This window comes from Hydra vulgaris, chromosome 06 (genome assembly GCF_038396675.1).
Source record: "Hydra vulgaris chromosome 06, alternate assembly HydraT2T_AEP".
NCBI classification, from domain to species: Eukaryota; Metazoa; Cnidaria; class Hydrozoa; order Anthoathecata; family Hydridae; genus Hydra; species Hydra vulgaris.
In genome coordinates this window covers 28,446,320-28,469,797 of record NC_088925.1, presented here as the reverse complement: position 1 = coordinate 28,469,797, position 23,478 = coordinate 28,446,320, and the positions used below count along the sequence as shown (strand labels likewise).

General features: G+C 26.3%; 1 protein-coding gene across 3 annotated transcripts in view; it reads right to left on the bottom strand.

Moving 5' to 3' along the window:
• The window catches only part of LOC100197103 (ubiquitin carboxyl-terminal hydrolase 48), an 89,922-nt gene that overhangs the window by 51,154 nt on the left and 15,290 nt on the right, over positions 1 to 23,478 (bottom strand). For all 3 annotated transcript variants that reach the window (XM_065799798.1, XM_065799797.1, XM_065799796.1), the window contains 3 exons: positions 19,681 to 19,801; positions 8,120 to 8,542; positions 7,012 to 7,192 (listed from right to left, as the gene is read on the bottom strand). In XM_065799798.1, the coding sequence (XP_065655870.1) occupies positions 7,012 to 7,192; positions 8,120 to 8,542; positions 19,681 to 19,801 (725 nt within the window). The remainder of the gene's footprint in view (positions 1 to 7,011; positions 7,193 to 8,119; positions 8,543 to 19,680; positions 19,802 to 23,478) is intronic.

The following is a 23,478-nucleotide window of genomic DNA, read 5'->3' as shown; positions in this document are numbered from 1 at the left end:
AAATATTTAATTATGTTAATATATTAACAAAACACATCATGTGTTTCTGATAAACTTTTTAAAAGGTTTATATATTTTGCATATCACTTTCATATGAAATTGATGATAGCTTTACAAGCTTTCCCAGGAAACAGATGTGGTTTTTTGTCTTGTATGCCCCAAAACATTTTTAATTTAGACAACTTGATCACGGCCATTTGCAAGTTTTAATATATAAGGCGTCTATATTATACTTTAGGCATTTATATTAGCATTTATATGTTTATTAAGCTTTTATATTAAACGTTTATATTATATTATACTTGGCGGAAAAAAATAAGTTTCAAAAACAAAAAAAGCAAAACTCACAAAATAGGAAATTAAAATAAACTAAAATTAAAAAAAAAAAAAATTATTAATTTAAATAATTTGTGTACTTTTTTTATTTTCATTTTTTAGGGTGGCTGTTCTTTTCAAAATTGGGTACAAGGAAAGAAAAAAAATAAGTTTTAACTCACACAAATTTAATGACATTAAAAAGAATACACATATTATTAGAATACACATATTATGTTATTCAAGACTTTTATTAATAAGTATTAAAAAAAATAGTTTGTTATTTGTGCAAGAACTTTAAATTTTAGTACTTAAAAGATTTTTTTTTATAACAACTTAAAAAAATATTGCTATTTTTTTGTAAAATATATATATATTTTTTAATGTAACATGAATTTTTTGCAAAATAATAAAAATCCTTAATACTTCATATCTAAAAAGTTTGCTATTATTTGTTGCCATCATTGGAACAATTGTCATTGTCAATGTATTCTCCTTCTTGTTCATCTAAATACACTACACTTCCAATGCTGGAAGAGTCGCCACTGTCGTTAAATGCTCCAAAATGTTTCTCTGAACCTAAAAGTTTATTTTCAGATGAATTGATTTCGCTTTCAACTGCTATAGGTGATGTAATGTTTTTCTGATTCTCGGTGATGTGAGTATTTGAGTTAATTTCTTGACATTTAACAATTCTGTGCCTTTTCAAATATATTTTTTTCCCCCTTCTTTTAGTATTTCATTACGTTCATCCTCCATCCATATATGGCTATTGCCAGCAATAATCATGCACCACTCAACTGTATTATTCTTCATGATAAGCTGTTGAGCAGTAAGGATTGTAGTCAACATTCTAAAACATCTTTCTACTGTGCTGTTAAAAGAAGACAAACACAAGCACAACTCAGATAATAGAAGCATATTTGGAAATTCTGATTTTTTGTATTTTAATAAATTTTTTTCAAAAAACTAAACATGGAGACTTTAAATAAAATGCTCTTACTGTTACTTGTATTGATTTCCACTCTTCTAAAACCATTGCTTCTTGGAAGTTTGCTTCCTCAAGTGGTTCACAAAAATGTTGTACAAGGTATTTTATTTCTTGAAAACCATTATCTTGATTGTCTGACCAATATTTAGGATCAATCCATATCATTGACATAAACACTTGAAGCAAACTGCTTTTCAAGTAATGAAATTATTATGTTGATGCATTTCGTAGTTCAAATGCTCTTTCGACATCTTCATGTTTTGGGTTGATCGCCCCATCAACTTTGATGTCAATGCATTACCTATTTTCAATTTTCTTTTTTTGGTCTCTAGCCATTACGTATTCAGATTCAATTGCAGGGCTTGACAAATTGATGAACGTGCAAACGTTTGTTGAAAAAAAGACAGAAAAACGAACATCGCATTTTCATACTTTTACTTAAGCAAACATTGCTTAAAATTTTTTTTAAGCGAACGCATATCTTCAGCAATTTTTTTTCCAAATAATTATGCAATTGATAGTTTTTTATTTATTATAAAAAAAACATTTATTATAAAAAAAACAATAAGTTACTAAAATTTAAAACACATTTTCAAAGACTTTAAAAGAAACCATGATAATACTAATACTTTCTTCAATAGCATTACTTTTAAGTTTAATAATCAGGTACGCAACTGAAGAAACTGAAGAAAGTAATTATGTTATAGAACATTTTTTAATGTGTGTTTAACAACACCAATAGTATGATATTTTATTATTAAATACTTAATATTATAAATATAATAATATCATATTAAGTATTAAATAATAACTTAATATAATAACATGTTAAATACTTATTATTTTATTATTTTTTTAAAATGTTTTAAAAAAGAAATGCCAAAATACCTTTTTTTTAACTTTAGTTCCCTTTTATTTAAATTTCTTCAAGTTTATACATTTTTTTATAAGTAAATAAATTTAACAAACTTAATTGAGAAAAGTTCACTATTTTGTATTAATGGATAACAGTTTACAGTCATAAGGTTATTGTATATTATATCTAAAAAAATATATATAAATCTAAAAAAAAGTCCTCTATATCTAGAATTTCTCTTATAAAAAAAAAAAAATGAAGGTAGGGGGTGGGGGTTGCATGTCTCCCCCCTTCTCTTGTCAGCCTTATTATTTGACATATCTCTTAAATTAGACATTCGTCAATAAATAAAGAAACAAACATCAACATTTATTAAAAAAAACGATTCATCGTGTCCTGAATGGTAACATTGTCGTCTTTTATGTTGAATTTTTGCGTGAAGCTGCTATATGCTTCATCAGCGCCCTCTAAAGTTAATGAAGTTAACTGACTTACTGTAAATTCAATTTGTGGATAAACTTTGAAAGCCAACAACTCATCAACTTCTTTCAAAAAAATAGTGCCAAAGGACTCAATGCATTAAGCAAATCTAAATATGCACTAATATTGCACAAGACATTGAAACTTCTTAATTTCCTTAATAGCTCATCCATTTTTTCTTTACTTGTAAGTGCATTTTGTAAGGCAACTAAATAAGATGGCCAGGTACGTATTAAGTTTGTATAACCCATTACACAATGTGATACAAATCGAGTTCCATGAATTTTGTTAACCCTGTAATATTGAATTGATAAGGCAGTGGAAGCATGTTTACAGGCCTCCTTCAGTTTTTCGGAATTTTTCAAAAGGTAATAGAGCCTTGTATAGAAACTATATCACATATTGTTAAGTCTTTAAAATGATTTATTGCATCTCTAATTGTGAGTTCTAATCTGTGGTTGACGTAATGTATGTTATATAACCAACAGCATGTTTTTAATTCAGTTAGCGCACCATTACATATACCCATATTAATATTTGCTCCATCAGCTGTCGCCGATATCAATTTTTACAGTATTTTACAGTTGATAGTGGAATTTTAGGTTTACATATAGGGTTTTCAATAAAAATACTGTCCAATGCCAATTTTAAGGAATCAGCAGCAACACCTCCAAAGTCTTCCAATTTAACATAGTGCTATAAAAAAATAACACAGCACACCAGCATTTTCAACTTGAACTAATATAGCCTCTTTATCGCTTCTGGTTTTCCTAGCTCCCATCAAAAAGCAAAGCCATAAAAGCCTTGTTAGAAATAATATCAGCTACTTTCTCCTTTATTGTTTCCGCAATATAATGAATAAACTTTCTGGCTACAAGAAAAAAAATGGAACTTTGAATTATCATATTTTCTTCTATTCTAACCACCACTGAGTGATATTTTATTGATGAATGCCTCATAGCCTGAAAAATTAGTAAATTAAAGTAACATCAAATAGAAAAGCATAAATAATTTATATTTTCTATTTATAATGTACTATATTTTATTAACATTACAAGGTCAGTTCCATTTGAAAAAGCATTTAAAAAATTAGTAGTACAACCAAAATTTGATGTTTTGCTTTGAATTATGTTGCTATGCTTAGCACATAGTTTGCACCAGACTACAACTATATCTTTACATTTAACTTTTATTATCTCATAATCAAGAAAATCATATTTCCATGACAAAACAGTTTTTAATGATTTCATTATAGCTTTTGTACTCATTTTGTCTCGCATTCGATTTCTTTTTTCTTCAAATCTTTACCTTTTATTTCATTAAAAAATTAGCATTATTTCTTTTACAAACGTATTGCCTTCGTTTGATCCCTGTATGAAACCGTTTCTTTATTATTTCCGAATTACTTGACAGAATTACTTAAGGTAATGAACATAATGACTGGTAACAAAAAAATCATGGCTATTGCGCTAGGGTTAGTTAATAAAACCAAATATTTTATATTTTAACATTTGTATTAATAACTTTTTACAATATATACTTGTTACATTAAAATTAGACAAACATATTTTATAATCAGATAGCAATATATTTTTGCTTTACTCTTTAAAAAAACAAATAAAATATTAAAAAATCAGCCTTTTTAATGTTGACTTAAAACTGTTATTATTTTCTTTTCTTTGGCTTGTATTGAATTTCAAAACAGTGACCCTAAAGAAGTGAAAATAAAAACGGTAAGCAAATTATTTAAATATTTATTTTTCTATTTACGGAAAAAAACACATTTAAACTTCTTACAGTGTTATTAAGTATTTGTTTTAATAAGTTTAATAAACTCACAACAAGAGGTAATCCACTGTTATTCAGGGTGGTAGCCCTCTAATCAATAGAATAGACAATATGAATTTAGATTTTTTTAAACAGGACAATTGGCCAAAATTGGGTGCTAGTTCACACTCTCAAACAACTAAAGACATTCATAATTGGTGTAGCCAACTTTCTAATGCTTTTTTGGAACTCTTTGAACGCATGATAAAACTAGAAACAACAAAAACTGAAAATGATGAAAACATTAAAAATCTGAAAACAGAAATAAAGCAGCTGAGTAAAGCAAGTCCCTGGTAGTACCGCGCTCAACTTGTTTTTCCGCGCAGCGGCCTTGCTCGCCAAGGTTCGTGTTTTGGAGTTGTAGAGTTGAGAGAGGGTTATAACCACTATTAAGTAGCCTCCTCATCTGTAGTGGTCTTCTCGGCCTTGAGGAGGTGAAAAAAAAAAAAAAAAAAAAGTCTATCAGTGACTGGTCGCTTATTGTCAAACAGGGTATACAAAAAAAGAAGCCTACAGAGCAGCTGATGGTAATAAATGCAGCCATTAATGAGTTACACAAAAGAAAATAAAGAGCAAAAAATGTCATTATTTATGGAGTAATCAAATCAACTAAAGAAAGCATAGAAATGAAATCAAAAGAAGAGTTAAAAGTAAATGAAATTTTTAAGCTCATAAATCAAGAGAATGTAATGCCAAAATTTATTAGATGGCTGAGATCTAAAGCTAATAAACCAGGTCCAATTCTTGTTAAATTTGCTGAGGATATTCTTCGCAACACAATATTAGCACCAGCTAAAAAATTGAGAAGTAATGCTGCACATATTTATCTTAGTCCAGATTTGACTGAGGCTCTTTGAGACTTGAAACTTTAACCTCAGAACTGAAAGAAATAAAATGACCCTTTTGGTATGGCATCCGAGGCAATAAGATCATCAAATTTGAACAAGAAATCAGATCAATAAATTTCTACATAATTCAGTGTCAGATTGCAATGAAATTAAAAAGTTGTCATGTTTATACCTAAATGCTACCTCTCTCGATAACAAGTTGATGAGTTCAAAGTGGTAATTGAATAATACAAACCAAATACAATTTCTGTGACTGAGACATGGTTTAAAAGTGATACAGTTGTAAACATTGAGAGTTACCAACTGTATAGAAAAGACAGATCAGACGGGCGAAAAGGTGTGTTTGTTTATATATATACAACTCATTAGACTCCTATGAACTAAATGATGCTGTTTGAACCCCTGTAAACTAGAACAAGTGTGGTCAGTTGTTTATTTCGATAATGACAAGTATTTACTTGGATGTATCTACAGGTCAAATGATTTTTTGGATATGGCAGAATTTGATATGGTTTTCAGCCTAGCACACAAATATACAGACAAAATAAATTCAAAGACCTACTTATCATGGGTGAATTCAACTTCCCATCAATCAACTGGTCAAATGGCTGTGTTGATGCAATTTCAAATGAGAATGGAATTGAATATAAATTTATAGATATTACAGTTATAGAGTTGAGAGAGGGTTATAACTCCAATTAAGTAATAAACTGATAATAACATTGATTACGTTGATAATTTACATTCAGCTATTTTAAAGAATTGTGCATCACCCTTGGCCATTCCACTTCTGTATATTTTTAAAGAGTCATTAAAAACCAGCAAACTACCAGTGCAATTTAGATCAGCAATTTTCACTCCTCTGTACAAAAATGCAAAAAAACTTAGCAGGAAACTACCGACCGGTATCACTCACCTCAAGTGCATGTAAAATAATGGAAGGTATGATCAGATTCAAACTTGAAACTTTTCTATATAAGTTTAAACTAATAGTCAGTCAACAACACGGTTTTGTTAAAAATAAATCATGCCTAATGAATCTACTTGAAACACTTGATTTTATTTCAACAGCCTTAGAGAATGATTAACCTGTTGATGTTATTTTTTTGGATTTTGCCAAGGCATTTGACACAGTGGCACATAAAAGATTGTTGCTTAAACTTACAATTTATGGAATATCTGGCTTGACGATACAATGGATTGAAGCATTTTTAAAAGAAAGAAAACAAAGAGCTGTGAATAAAAAAATTAGTATTCAACAAACTCGAACGAGAGGTCACAACTTTAAATGTCAAAGAAATCAGACCAGTTACAGCAATTACTAATACTAATACTACTTAAATTTATTTTAATTGCCTATTTTGTGAGTTTTGCTTTCTTTGTTTTTGAAACTTAGTTTTTTCAGCTAAGTATAGAAACACTAAAATAATAAAACTTGCAAATGACCAGGATCATGTTGTCTAAATTAAAAACGTTTTTGTGGAGGTACAAGACGAAAAACGGCAGGCATTTCCTATAATATAAAGCTTTGGTTCTAAGCTTTTGTTTCCCTTAAATAAACTTTGTCATTAAAAAATGAGGTTCTATCTTTTTTATATATATATCTTTTTATTTATTTTTTTTAAAAAAAAAGCAAAAAGTTTCAAATCATATAAAATCTTTAAAAGTGAAAAGTCTTTATTTTATCTTCATACCTCTTCATCATAGATATGAGCAATGTAATGACCAGAATGTGCACTAAGTCCCCGATGAATCAACACAGAAGACAAATGATAGAGCCCATCTTCAGGATTGTCAAACTTTATGTACTTTCCCATGTCAATAGTTTCAGGGAAATTAAGAGCTGTATTTATTTTTTTCTTTGTTCCAGTTTCTCTTAAAAAAAATAATTATTGCAAACCACAAAATATATCATAAAGCAATTAGCAATCTTTTGCAATTTATTGTCTTTTTGCTAAATAAAATAAGCTAAACCTTTAAAAAAATTAAAATGTATGAAGAAAGTTTTTCTCTTGTGTTGCAATATATAATTGCATTAAAAAGCAATACAAAGAACATGCACTGCACACAGTACACAACTTAGTATAAAAAATTCTTGTAATTTGTAAATTTTACAGCATTTTGTCTAGTCAAACAAAAGGGTTTGTTAACAAGTTTCAGATTATCTTATTTGTTATATCTTATTTATTACACATAAAAAATTTCATTTTTTTATTTTTTATAATTTGAAATCCTAGTTAAGTTTTATAATATAATGACATTTAATAAACAAGTATAAATCCAATTATCATTCTCCATTAAACTATTTGTTTGAATTTCATTCATATTTTAAATAAAAAATAAAAGAATTAGAGTTATCATTAAACAATGCAAAATCAATTCATTTAATTTTCCTAAAGTTTTTTTTTAGAAAAAAATTCCCAAATTGTTGATTTTGATATAAACCATAGTTCATTTTGTTATATTATGATGTTTAATTTATTGTTATATTTAATCTACATAAACATATTATGAGACTGTTGTATAACCTTCATTATGGAGCTCAAAATATCACATGAAACTAAATATCACATGAAACTAAATATCACATGAAACTAAATATCACATGAAGCTAAATATCACATGAAACTAAATATCACATGAAACTAAATATCACATGAAACTAAATATCACATGAAACTAAATATCACATGAAACTAAATATCATGAAACTAAATATCATGAATCACAAGAACAATGTAAACTAATCTTAAGAGCCATGATTAAAAAAAATTGCAAAAAAAAAATACTTAAAATAAAAACCTTTCGAACACAAATCGAAGAAGATTTAGCTTCAAAACAGGTGGTAATTTTTCCAATACAATTTTACGTAAAGCGTTTTGCTTGCAGCAACAAATAGAACAAAAATATTGGTTTTCACCTTCCATGATTTCTTCTTGCAAAAATTCTTTTAAACAACCATGCAATGAACTATGACCTTTAACATTTAAATCAAGCTCATAAAAATCTGAGCATGTGACTGATTTGTTCAGACACACATTACATTTAGTTTCATACTTATATTGTCCACCAAACTGTGAATGAATTATATTAGACAGAAAACCATCTTGAGAAGAAAATGCATTATTAAGAAGTGTAACAAAAAGTTTGCTAAACTCCTGAGCATCTTGCTGTTCATTTGTTTGTAATCCAAGACATTCAACAAAAGATGAAGGATCTACATATCTGTTTAAAAAAAGATTTAATTATATTAAATGAAACAGTTTAATATATCTGTATAATTTAGGCTGTTTCATTTTGAGGTCCTAAAAAGATATAAAGTACCTTGGACTTAAAAGTCTTAGAGATTGTTGAAATGTTACCAGAAACCACATAAATTGAAAAAAATCACATAAGTTACATTTTTGCAAACAGAGTAGTAACAAAAAATTTAACTAAATAAAATTACTATTTGAATATTTTCGTTATTACTGAAAAGAAACTTTTGAAAAAAAAAAAATTAAGACCATTTGAGCAACCCCGAAGAGTAATCCAAGTTTTAATAAAAAATTCTACTAATAAAATTAAGGTTGGCACAGCAGATTATGATTTCATGGTACATTATAACTTTTCATGACCTTAAAATAAAATAAAAATCTAATATACACACACACATACAAAAATACAAACATGCACGCATACACACACACACACACACACACACACACACACACACACACACACACACACACACACACAAACACACACACACACACATATATACATACTGTAAAACAAGGTAACTTTGGCCATTTTTGAATATTTTAGTTAAACAACATTTTATTTAAACTAATTTTTAAACAGATAAGTAAAATGGTGATTTTAATTCTTCTTGCATAAATTGAAAGGTGAAATTTGTTGCAAATGTTCTTTAATATAAAAGCAAAAGAATAAAAACAATATCTAGGTAAAATACAACCAAAAAATAAGAAACAAAATGTTGTCTGGGCAAAGATAAATTTGATCAAACAAAACAGTTTTACATCTATTTCCTAGAAAAATGTTCAAATATGATATACAATTTTTGTTTTGGCATAAACAATAACATTCTTGGCTTTATTAAAAGGTCAAAGTTATCCTAAAGGTTTATAATTTTTTGGGATTGTGTTGACAAAGTAAATAATACTCATTTTATAGTAGCCTAAACATTATTTATTTTACTTAAATATAAACTATTTATATTTTTATTAAATCAAAGGAAAAATACACATAGTTATCACAGTTACAATAAGTAACTAATGTGATAACTATGTGACAGTCAACTATAAATTGTAATTTATTAAGTTCAGAAGTAATTTAATAAATTGCACATTTATTTGCGCAACTACAAACTGCAGAGTTAATGTAAATATAATAAACATGTTTATTATATTTACAAGGAAAACGAAACTACAACATTTTAGCACCAGTGTATGATATAGTGTATGGAAGCAATTTATAAAGGAATGTCTACTTGTCAAGCCTCAAAAAGGTTTTATATACCAAAAAGTACTATTTACAATAAAATCAATTCAAAGCATAAAAAGTACATTGGTGCACCAACCATATTCACTCCTGATGAGGAGCATTTATTTTCAACTAGAATCATGGTTAAATGCAATTAAGGATTTCCATTAGATAAACTTAATGTCAAAAATGTTAGTTGCTACTTATTTAAAATCACAAAATTGTACAGTGAAAATCTTTTCAAACAATATTTCTGGTGATGATTAGATTTCAAATTTTAATGAACTTGAACGCACTGTTACCCATTAAATGCACTCTTACCCATTGAATTGCATTAAACATTTAAAAAAAAGTGCAGCTATAAACAAAGAACTAAAAGTTTATTTTGAAAACATTAAACATAAGATTGAAGAAATTCCAATGTGCAACATTTGGAATTATGATGAAACCAGTTTGTGCGAACATATAAAAGTTGTTATGAAATGTAAAATGAAGTATCTGGAGAGAATAATGAACAGCAGTAAGGTTGGCTTCTCTGTGATATTTTGTGGAAACAGTGTAGGAGAAATTCTGCCACCATGCACAGTTTTTAAAGGCACTTATTTATATGACATAAAAATTCTTGCTTTAATAGAACAAAATTTGGTTGGATTGACGAAGTTAGTTTTGAGGATTAGATTTTTTCTGACGTTATTACCAGGTGTAAAAAAGTAAACTGGAAAAAAAGTGTTAATAGGTGACAATCTCTCCTCTCATTTGAGCTTAGAAATTATAAATGCTTGTGAAAAACCAAATCTTTGGTTTTTATGCCTTCTTCATTCAACACATTAGCTACAGCCTCTTGATGTATAAAAATTCTTTGCACCATTAAAAAAAGGATTGGAAACAAAACTCTTGTGGTTAAAAAACTTCTTCACGGTTTCTCTAAATTGATTAATATTTTAATGACATCTATAAATAAAAGATTGAGAGAAAATTTAATAAGTGGATTTTAAGCTTGTGGTTTGGTACCATTTAATCCTAATGCTGTGAATAGCAAAATACCAAGTGAAAATGTCCTTGTAAATCTTTAGATCAAAACCTTTTAAGTATATTAAATTAGATGAAAAAAAAGTTGGTGATGAGAAAAATGTTAAATAAATTATGAATGATAATGTAAGCGAAAAACAATTTAAAATTAAACCAAGTAAATCTATTTGAGGAGATTATAACAATGAAACAGAAATAGCATCTGAAGGATAAAGTTAAGTTGATTTATTGTTAGACTGAAAGGATGCTTGCTATTTATATTAATTTCTACTGTTAATTTATGTTGTTTGTATCTATATTTAATACTATGTTAACATTTTAATATTTACATTTTGAAAAACTCTTGATTTTTATTTCTCAAACGTGAAATCAATAATCATTAAATGTATCATTAAGTTTTTAAAATCACGAGGACAAGTTAAACACATATATAAAAATATTAATTAATTTCTTTATAAGTTGTCAAATTGCTAATCAATTTACATTATTTGCTTTATAAGTTGCATTAGTACTGTTTATAAGTTGCATTAGTACTGTTTATAAGTTGCATTAGTACTGTTTATAAGTTGCATAATTTTATAATTATGCAACTTATACAGTTTATAATTCTTTTTAATGTCCTTTTTTATGCCCATTTAGCTATTTTAGGCTATTTATATATTATTATTATTATTATTATTATTATTATTATTATTATTATTATTATTATTATTATTATTATTGGCTATTTATTTATATTATTAGCTATTTCTCTTCTTATAAAATAAATAATAACAATAAATTTAAATTCCATTATATGTAAATAATAAAGCTTTATTTATAACCTGTGTTAAAACTCAAATTATGTCAAAGTTACCCCATTTCTGTAAATTATGTCAAACTTGCCATAAATTATGTCAAAGTTACCCCATTTACCAACTTTAACCGCCATATTAAATCAATAAATTCTTAGATTCAGTGAATGGTAATCAGGTGGTTATTGCATTGTATCTGGTAATCAGGTGGTTATTGCATTGTAATCTAAATCAATGTAAGGTTACACTGAGAGCTCTTCTTGGACAGCATTAAGATATAATTCTTGCTAATGATCAAGGTCTTCTGTCAAAGATTTTTCAGCTTGCCATATGTCATATGCTGGTTTGTTTTGCAGATGCCAGATATTTTTAAATAATCAATGCCAGTCTCCTTAGTACACAGCATTCCAAGATAAATATATAAATTTTTGGAAGAGGTTCATTATTATTAACAGACTTATATACACAGAGACACAACATCATCTACAAAGAGAATTTTGGAATGATAATAAGCTTTAAGGTTTTGTATTACATCTTTGTCCATAGATGTTAAGGGGAAGAAAAATCAGGTTGATGTTGCTAATTGCTTCAATGTGAGGATGGGCAGAAAAATTACCCACCAGGAGTGCTTTCTGTGTTAAGCACAAAAAAAAGAGTCCAGCTTCCCATTCTATAAAGTTTCCAGTCATCCAACATTTCTAATATAAGAATCAGCTACAAAGGAAGTTGTCTGATATGCTTAAAATATCATAGGGTTTTAGATTTGCCAATAACAAACATAGGCAATCTTCCACCTTATGTTCTTCCTGCTGCTATACCTGTTAGCCTGACTTTACTATTTTTTCCACAGGGACATTTTTCTTGTGATGAATGGCACATTTTGTTTGGTAAGAACTGACAAAATAGCCCAAACTCATAAGAATTGAAAATGTTTTCAGTTTCAAATGTTGTAACTTAAAAGCAATATTAGGAGTGAAATTTTGTTCAATAAAACAGTTATATCATTTGTCAGGCACTTTTGCCTGAAATGATTTTAAAGCTAATGCCATTCCTCCAACAGGGCACTAACTTTTACCACGGTCTGATAGAAGAATGCCTAAAACCTCATGATCACTACATTCTTAATACAGTTTAAAAAAATCATTAAATAGTATGTTTTGAAATAAAAATAGATTTTAACCTTACAAATATCTCAAAGTGGACAATATCTCATCAAATTATGCCAAGTTAATTTTTTGCTAGAGAGAAAATAGAAAAAACTTTTGTTAATGACAATCAAAACTACAGTGGTTAATTAAGCATTAAAGTTTGATGAGCAGATGAGTCTCTGTATGCCTTGTTTTAAAATGGTTGATAATACTGTTGCAAAATATTTGGGGAAAACTTTAACTCCCAGAGCAACTTTAAAACATGAAAATAAAAAGATTTAAAAAAAAATGTAAGGAATAATGCCCAACCATTATTCCTTACATTGTTGTTTTAGCACAAACAAAGTTGGAAAACTATAAGGAGTGAATGGACCAGCAAAAAAAGAAATTTTAACAGTGACTACATGTTTCAACAATATAGTAATACCAAACAGATCACTAAAAGATATCTAGAACAATCACATATCAATAAAAGATAACTAGAATCACAGATTATTAAAATATATCTAGAATCACAGAACATTAAAAGATATCTATAATCTAAATTAGGAGTCATATATTGGTCAGCACAGTCTCTTAATTTAAAAAGAAAAAACTTTGGTCTATTGGACAGGAAACTACAAGATTGAAAATAATAATTAATAATTAATAATAAAAAAACTAATAATTAATAAGTAAGGTTAAGACATTTTTAATATTTAGTAAAATAATTTAAATGGCTTTTTTTGTTCTCCATATATATATATGTATGTATGCATATACATTGTATATGCGTATGTATGCATATGCTGTATATATGTATGAAAATGCATAGTTACAGCCAAAATGATCCTAACCACTCATAATTATAGAAAATTACTTATAAATGCAAAATATGCAAGCTGGCAACACAATAAACAACTACATGTTGAGTAAATGATTTGCATAGTTATTACCCAATAGGAAAATATCAATAAGGCATACAATGCCTCATATGCATTAAAATCATGTGTAATTCATTCATTATTGGCTACAACATTACTTGCTATATGTGCACAAATAAAGCTTTTAATAGAAGACAGCAAGTCTGAACTAATGATTGCAGCATGATTTGAAGACAACTGTTCATAATATTATTCAGTGTATCAAGTTAACAATTGGTATCAATTCAGTAAAATGGTATCAATTCCATGAAATTTTGTGAAAGTCTAAAAATTACCACTCCAAAAACTGACAACATGGTACGCTATTTGTGTGCAATAAAACATACAGATTTCAAGTATGCAATTTCATAATCAAATATCAAACTCATGTTTTAATTCTGATAGGTTGCACCCTATGTTAAGCAATGCCAAGCAATTACGATTTGGAGTGAATCACTGCCATCGACCATGCTGGTTTTATTACTTTTACAATAAGGTGAAACTGTCACTTCTGCAAAGTATTCAGAAATTTTGAAAAACAATATCTAATTGGTTTTGAATTAGAAAGTTTGATATTTTTACGCATGACAGAGCAACTTACCATCAGGCAAAAATTAAGAACTTAACTTTATTAGCAGATCTGAGAAAAGTCCTAATGAAAGAGAGGTATATAAAGTAACACCTGAATATTGTAAGTTTCCTTATGCCTCAATGCCTGAGGAATAGAGGCAGAGAATAGAAGTTTCAAAAGTTTGAGAAGCCGATACAAAGTACTAAAACGTGTTTTATAATCAATCAATCAATCAATATATTTCTGAAATATTTGGTATCACGTTTCAAGGTTGTTTACAAATAGTATAAACTACAAATATAAAGTAAACACCTAATGACAATGATTAAAATAGCAATGGTAATAATAATAAAAATAAAATTTATAATAATAATAATAAATAATAAATAATAAATAATAATAATAATAATAACAACATGTTATTTTAACAATAGTAATAATAATAATATAGTAATTATAATTATTTAAATAAATCGGTACAATTTTCCATACATCAATCGTCAATACATACAAAGTTACAGTTACAAACAGTAATAAACTGACAAAACATAACAACTAACGATGACATAAAAACAACTATTGCTAAAAAAAATTATAAGAATTTAGTAAATATATTAATCATAGTTTTTATAATATAATAACCAAAATATATTGCAAATATGACTAAATAAATAAATAAAATATAAACAGAAAAACACAGTGAAAATCAAAATAAAAGTTACAACAAACATTACAAACAAAACAAAAAATTACCTTAAAATATTTAAAAAAAAAAGAAAAAAACGACAAAATAAAATTAAAAACAATAAAAATAAAGAAAAACAAAATAATGATAATACACGTATATTAAAACATATATAATAAATGGCTAAAATGAAAATAAAAAGAAATAATATATAACTGTATTTAAAAATAATTAATAAAACAAAAAATAAAAATAAACTACTTAACTACTAAAAAATAAAACTAAACTAAACTAAAAAATAAAACAATAAATTATTAACAAAAAATAATAAGTAAAACTTTATTTGCGAAAAAACTAAAAATCATTACTATAAGACTGCATAACCAGCATAACTAAAAAATAAATTGTAAATAAAAAATCCTACAAAACATATGAAAGAAAACTAAAGAAATATATGAAATAAAACTAAAGAAATATATGAAAAAATAATAAAATCTTGATTTGCCGTTCTTTTTTCAATGTATAAATAGTTTTTTGTTCTTTCTTTTCCATTCTTTTTATTTATTTCACTCATTAACTTCTTTAACTTCTATTTTCAATACTTCTTTACTTATTTTCTTTCAAATATTTCTTTTTCTTTCCTTTTTTTAAAACATTTATTTTTCTTTTGAGATGATTTTATTTTTCGTTTAATTTATAAATTTTTTCTTTTTTCCTATTAATTAGTTATCTTTATCCGTTAGAAAAAAGCGTCCACCATTTACGATGCATTGCAAAGACCAATAATGCAACCTCTTTACTCTTATACGTTCATCTTTTTTGACCAAAAACATTTTCTAGTAATAAATGCTTACAAAATACAGCACTAAAAAAGTTATTGTAGTTAGATTTTTTTGGCCTTAATTTTTTTTTTTTTTTTTTTTTTTTGCTTACTTTATATTTTATTTTTTACCTGCAAAAAGTTTTTTAGAATTTTGTTACAGATTCAAAATATTAAAATCATACAAATTGCTTCAGTAAAAACAAGACCCAAAATATAAAACTTTTGTTTCTTGTTAAACAATTTATTTTAATAAAATACAATTGGTTATTAAATAATTATATACTAAATTTAATTATATACAAATATATTTAACTATATATAAATATATCTAACTATTCTATAAAATTTAAATTAATTTTTTATATTACATTATTTTTACATAATTAAAGTTTTTATATACAGTTAATTTCTGGTAAGTTGAACACTAGTTAAAGTTAAAATTTAAAACTTTTGAATCTCACTTTTTTTATTCAGTCTCTAAAAATCATCTGATTACTATTAAAATTTTCCGGTCGAGCCTCTGATAACTGGAACTTTGTAAAGTCAGAACGTTTTCTTTAATCCCTTGGAGGTTCAAGTTATCTGGAATTTACCGTATATATAAAACAATTTTTATATATAATTTTGTTGTTTTAAGACCCCAATTGAAAACACTGAAATATAACAAGATAAAAATTATGACAATATTTATAAACTATAAATTATTCATAAAATATTATTAAAATATTTATCAACTATTCATAAAGTATTTATAAACTATTTCTCTGTTTAAAAATGAAGTTTATACGTTTTTAAAAGTTGACTTTTTTAAAAGATTTATTAGTTATTTTTTCAAAAAATTTTAAGTTTTAAAATGTTCATTAGTTACTTATCAGTTTTGTTTAAAACTTTATTTTATTTTTAGAACATTTTAAGACATTTTTGTTGTTGTTTATGTTTTGTTTATATTGAACTATAAAATTATTATCAGGCTTTTCCGCCCCCCCCCCTCTCCCAACACTTAAAAAAAATTAATTATATTTTCCAAATTAAATATTTTTCCAAAATTGAAAATTTTGTTTTGTTAAAAATTTTTCTTTTAAGCTTTTCGGAGGCCTTATGGAGCAATAAACTAGAAATATTATTTTTATTTATTGAAGCTAATTTTTTTGTAAAAGACCAACATTTTTTTAAGTATAGAAACTTTGCTAGGCTGTAATCCAAATGCATTTATAAAAGATATTTTTTTTAAAATGCTATAATTTTAAAAGACATTTTTTTTTCTTCTATAAATAAAACCTTTTATTTCCTCTTTATTATATTGTTGCTTCTGATTTCATGTTGTAAATATTAGTTTCCTGTTACATTGCAGAATTTTTATATTTACTTAACTAATTAATAAATGTTAAATTTTTTTTATTTTTTTTTTAATTTTTGTTATTCACCTCCTGAGAAGAAGAATTGAGAGAAGGCCACTACAGATGAGGAGGCTACTTATTAGTGGTTATAACCCTCTCTAAACTCTATAGTTCCAAAACACGAGCCTTGACGAACAAGGTTGCTGCGCGGAGAAACAAGTTGATTACTATAAATGATTACTATATGATCTGTAAATAAATAAAATGTCTGTAAAATAATTAATTAAATAAATCTGTAAATTAAAATAATTAAAAATCTGTAAATAATGAAAATGATTACTATATGATCTGTAAATAAAATAAAAATTAATTACCCTTTAAATCATGTATAAGAAGAAGTCATATGATATGGCACATCCAATTATATGTATATTATGATAAAATGTATAAACAATTTACCATAAACTAAATAATGTAAATGATATTTCTAAAAAATATTTATTTTGTAAAATATTTCTAAGCTAGATTTTTTGAATAAAATTAAAAGTTGAAAAATATGGAAAAGTGTTCTATTGGATTAGAGTGTAACTGTCACAAGCGAGGTTTAACAACAAAACAAGGTCTTTTAGACCTATCAACATTTTCAAGTGATGAAAAACATGAGTTATTATGGAGAGCTGGTTTATTTGATTGTGGAAAATTGTTTACAACAGTTTGCTATTATCATAGAGGACACTTTGGAGTTGCATTTGAAAGAAAATTTCAGAAATGCTGTAATCTATTTAAAAAACATGGAAATCGTAAGAAAAATGTAAAAGGTAATTTTGATATTATTTTGATGATTAGAATGGTTAAAATAGTAATTAAATAAACTAAAGAAATAATAAGACAACTAAATGCTTTTTTAAGAAAAAAATTCAAATATCTTTATAAGTTTAAAATTTAATTGTTTTATAAATTAATAAATATACTAATATATTCTTTACAATGATGCTTAGTTGATATTAGTTATTAGAAATTAGTGTTTCTTTTTTTTATATAGGAAATGTAAAAACATCGCTATCAATAGCAATAACTCTTAAAACATAAGATGTTCCTGTTGTACCTGGGTGGAAATTATGCAGTAGGTGTTACAATAGGGTGCAGAATATAAATAAAAAATTAGAATCAATTGATCAATGCTATAGCAGAGTTGAGCCTGAACATGAACAACGTTCAGCTCTCAATGAAAGTCTTCAATCTATAGATGTGTCACCTATTAAGCTTAAATCAGTGCCAAAACATCAATGGTTACCAGTTGCCAAAAGAAAATTTGATCAAATAACTGAAGCAACAACAAACAAAATAAATGAAGTTTATAATATTGATCTTATGATTAGATTGAAACCATCTTGTACACCACTAACTTCTTCAGTTGATCACCATAAAATTGACAATCTAAACTCACTTTTAAATGAATTAAAAGATAAGCTAAAAAATGTGACATCATACTCTGCAAAAATACAGATATTAACATTAACTCCAGAATCAAGGTCACTTCCAAAATTGGCAGAATTTTTTAATGTATCTATTTACCTTATACGAGATGCTAGAAAAGCTAAAAAAAAACATGGAACTTTGTATAAACCATCATCAAAAAAAGGAAAGTTGCTTTCCCATGAAACCATTAATTTAGTTCATAGCTTTTATCAAAGTGACGAGTACACACGCATGATGCCTGGAAAAAAAGATTTTGTTAGTATAGGGTACAGGCAACACATGCAAAAAAAACTAATATTGATTAATTTAAAAGAACTTCATGTAGCCTTTAAATCTGAATACTCTAATTTAAATGTTGGATTTTCAAAGTTTTGCAGGCTTTGCCCAAGATGGTGTGTAACCACAAACTCATCTGGCACTCATATGCCTTTATTATCTAATTTACATGTAATTATGGTGGTCAAAAAATTTTCAATTTCAAATTTGTATCCGCCATGTGAAAGATTGTCTAAGTACAAAATTTCACGATGATATCTCATTTGGTTCATAAAATATTGCTATTTAACAACCAAAAAGTATTTTGTAAAAAATGCTGAGTCAGCGTAAATAAGAAAATTGAATCCTGAATATCTCAAGAACCGTAAGGGGTTGGAGGTTCCAAATTTCAGATTTTCCTGATTTTTATAAACCCTATAACATATAAAAAAATTAGCAAAATCCAAAACATGGGGTGACATTTTTTGTTTTTTTTTCTGGTAATTTGACATCGAATTACTCTATATATATATATATATATATATATATATATATATATATATATATATATATATATATATATATATATATATATATATATATATATATATATATATATATATTTAATTAATATTTAAATATAATTAATAAACTTTTTTATGATAAGTTAAAACTTTCTAAATTTCAAAGGTTCTGAAAATCTTGCAGTCAATATTGTTGTGTTGCATTATTTAAATTAATATTATTATTATACATTATTATTTAAAAAATAATCAAATAAATGAATAAATGAGTAAACTTTTCTGCTTACAAATATTTTTCTTGTAATCAAAGGGAACCCTTAAAATCGTTTACCTTCTATTACTTAATTCAAGTAATGCAAACAAATATTGAAGGTTTCCACAAATTTTATTGGTTTGATTGTCATCAAATTCTAATAGAAGAGATTTAGATGCATCTGCATTACTGTCTTTGACTAGAAGTAAAAGATAAAAACTCTTTACCATCTTTTTAACTTATTTGTCTATAAATATTATAGTTAAAAAATACAAGTAATTAAAAACCTTACAAATTCTAATTTTTGATTAAAATATTTGAATAATTTTAATATTATTGTAACATATTCTCAATTCTTTATATAAAATATTACTTTTCATAAATTTTACTTTATCATTTTACTAAAAAAAAAAAGTAATGAAATATTCTTGAAAAATTCCATTTAAAAGCTTACAAAATTTTGAATGTATAAAATTTATATGTTAAAAACTTTATGTAAATAGCTTTTAATGCTAAAATAAAGCACCTTTTGATGCTAAAAATGTTTATATTGTAAAAGTAGATATCTTGATAAGCCATATAAAAAAGCTATACAAATTTTTACATGCAAAGCTTTAGCCTCTTAACCATTCTTCCCTTAACTCCCAATTGATAATTGTTAAATGATCTTGTTCTGTCAAAAAAATCTATTGCTATTTTATGTAATATCATTGTATTAATTGGCATTATTCATGGTATTTTATGGATAGAACATCAACTTACTTTGATTTGGTTAAGAAACATTTTTGTAATTATTTTGTAAAAATAAGCTATGAGTAAGAAGATGTAAAAAAAAAAGAAGCTGTACCCTAATTTGTTGAAATTTGAAATTTTCTAAACTTTGACATAAATGTTTAGAGACAGTTAGGAAAGACTGTAACTTACTCCACACTCATATTTTGCAATGAATCAATAAGCATAGCTGAGATCAAACAAGAAAGATATGAATCAATTGCTTCTGGTTAATTTTTTAGAAAACTTTAAATTTGTAATTCAAGATGCCATACAAAGCTTTATTAGGAGAAATGTACATTTACGTACACAACCTCCTGTGATTACTTATTTCAAAAAAGTAGGTATTCTTAAGCACAAATTGTATTGTTTCAGATCATACATGAACATGGTGTATAAAATTTGTTGATGAAAAACACTCTAAAGGAACAATAGATAACATTAGATAACACAAATACCGTTCCTGAAACATGTAGTTACCATTAGTTTGTACCACTTGACCATCAAAAGGTAAAAAATACTTTATTAGACCTTTTATTATCTTTTTAAAAAAATACATTTGTGTGGACACATCAAAAAAAAAAACTTTTATTTTGGGTTCTATAATATTTTAAATTTGTTTAGAAAAATAAGTAAAACTGAATAAACACATTTAGATATAGATATATCAGTCCTCGGAATTAGGGTCGGCATTCGGCAATGCCAATCTAACTTTCGACCTAAAAGTGTTTGAGGTTGGCAAAAAATTGCCCACTTTGTTTCTATGTTTTATGGTAACCTCTTTGCTTCAATTTTTTTTTTTTTGCCGACTTGATGCCGACCTCTAACAGTTTGAGGTCAGAAATTTATTGCCAACCTCAATTTTTCTAATTCCAAGGGTTGATATATATTTTTTTTTTCTCTTAGAACACACCGAAACGGCGTTCCTGCACCTTTTTTTTTATTTATATATAAAAAAAAATTTTCATTGTATTAATTTATAATCAATTTAGTTCATTTTTAAATGTTAAACATTTTAAATTTTAAAAAAAGTTGTTTTTAAAATTGTTTAAATTGAAAATACACCAACTAAGTTCTGGACATGAGAGCGAAAAAGAGAGTTGTGTTTCAAAACATAAATGCTGCTTTCTATTTTTTCTTGCAAAAAAATAGAAAGCAGCATTTATGTTTGCTACGTAAGAAAATATTTGATCACAAAGAATCTAGACATCAAGGTGCATTTAAGATAGCAAAAGAAGCTATAAAAGAGACTCTTTCAAACAATATTTTAAAGTCCTTAATGGGTGAGAAAATTATAACAGCAAACATTTTTTGAACTGCATACAAAGTTTCAAAACAATATTTACAGGTTCCTGAAATTAAAGGTCTTCCTCGAGTTTTATTTTTGTCTGTTTTAGCATCAAGTTTTTCAAAAATTAAGTTTAAAAATAAAATTGCTTCAGAGTTGGTTCATTCACCTTGAACATGCAATACCTGTAAAACATCAGTACATGTTTTGGTTTCTGGAACAAGTTTAATGTCTGAGACCAGTTTAATGTCTGGAACCAGTTTAATGTCTTACTCTTTATAGTCAACTAATTGGTATAATGATGCAGCAACATGCTTAAAAAAGCACCCTCCACCAGCTTTACAATTGCATTTAGCATAAAATCCTTCACCAGTAGATTGCCACAAGTGTGTAAAAACTTCGTACTGTTTACGTTTTGTAGACTGCAACATTATACATCATAACAAACAAATTTATGGGTGCTTTTACATTTGCTTTGACACATACGTTTTACATAATTTTTTTTAAAAAAGCAATAGCCAAGAGCTTTATACTTTTCGGCTCTTCTTTTACAATTATCTACAAACAGTTCCATTAACAAGCTAATCCTTGATAAAATTGTGAGTTATATTTAGCAAAAATTAATATCTCTTGTCCAAGTTGAAATACTGGTATTTATAGATTCCTTTTTTATCATCAGCAACAAGTTTATCATGTTTAAGTTCACATGAAAAACACTGAAAAGAAATTAGCGTCCGTTTTATTTTCTAAATCAGCAATGAAAGAACTCATTGCTATAATAATATCTACTTTTATATTCTAGAATTTCCTATATTTATGAACAGTAATGTACTCAATGAGTCATTTACCTTTCATCTTTTAGGATTAATCCTTAATTCAGATCATTCTTGGAAACCATATATCAAATCCATTGCAAAATTAGAATCTGCTAAGGTTGCATCTCTTTATCTTACTTGCCACTCTTTTACTCCGGATTCTATTCTTTATATAATAAATCTCTAATCCGTCCTTGCATAAAATACTATACATTACTATTTTTTCCTCAAACATCAGTTCTTTGGAATTCACTCCCTACTTTTTTTTTTTTTATGATTCATATAACTTGAAGTCTTTTACTTTGTCTGTTAATCGTTATCTTGCTTTATAAAATTTATCTTTTCTCTTCTAGTAACTTTCAACTCTTATAGTGGTTGCTTGCAGCCACTTAAAAGTGAAGATTTAAAAAAAAAAAAAACTTTAAAATATCTATATTCGGGTTGTTGAGATATAAATATTAAATTTATAGAAAAGGTCTATCGATAAATTTTGCCTTATTTTTGACAAATAGAAAAAAATTTCATTATGAAATAGACACTTTTGTACTTCCTAATTTCAAGTTTGCTGAGTTTGGTATATTTTATGCCTACTTTTTTTAAATCTTTAATTTTGTACGATTTATAAATAATGTGGATTTAAAACATATAAAATTACTAAAATTGATCATTTCTTTTTCAAAAAGGTCTTTTTGTTATATGTTTTTTATTCCTCTTAAAATTGTTGTAAATAACTTAAAAAAATTTAAAAAAATAAAAATTCACTTAATTGTTATTTTCTAATTTGATTGATTAGTCAAAGGTTGTGATAAATTAAATGTTTGACTTTTAAAATATCACAAAATCTGCAGATTTTCATTTTTTGTGTTAAATTTTAGTGAATAGTTTTTACTCAAAAACTTTTTTTAGATTAATTATAAGGAAACTGAAAATTTGCAAAACAGGTTTTTACAGTAAGTTAGTTTTGCAGTAATTTTTATTATATCTAAGAAGATTATCATTAAA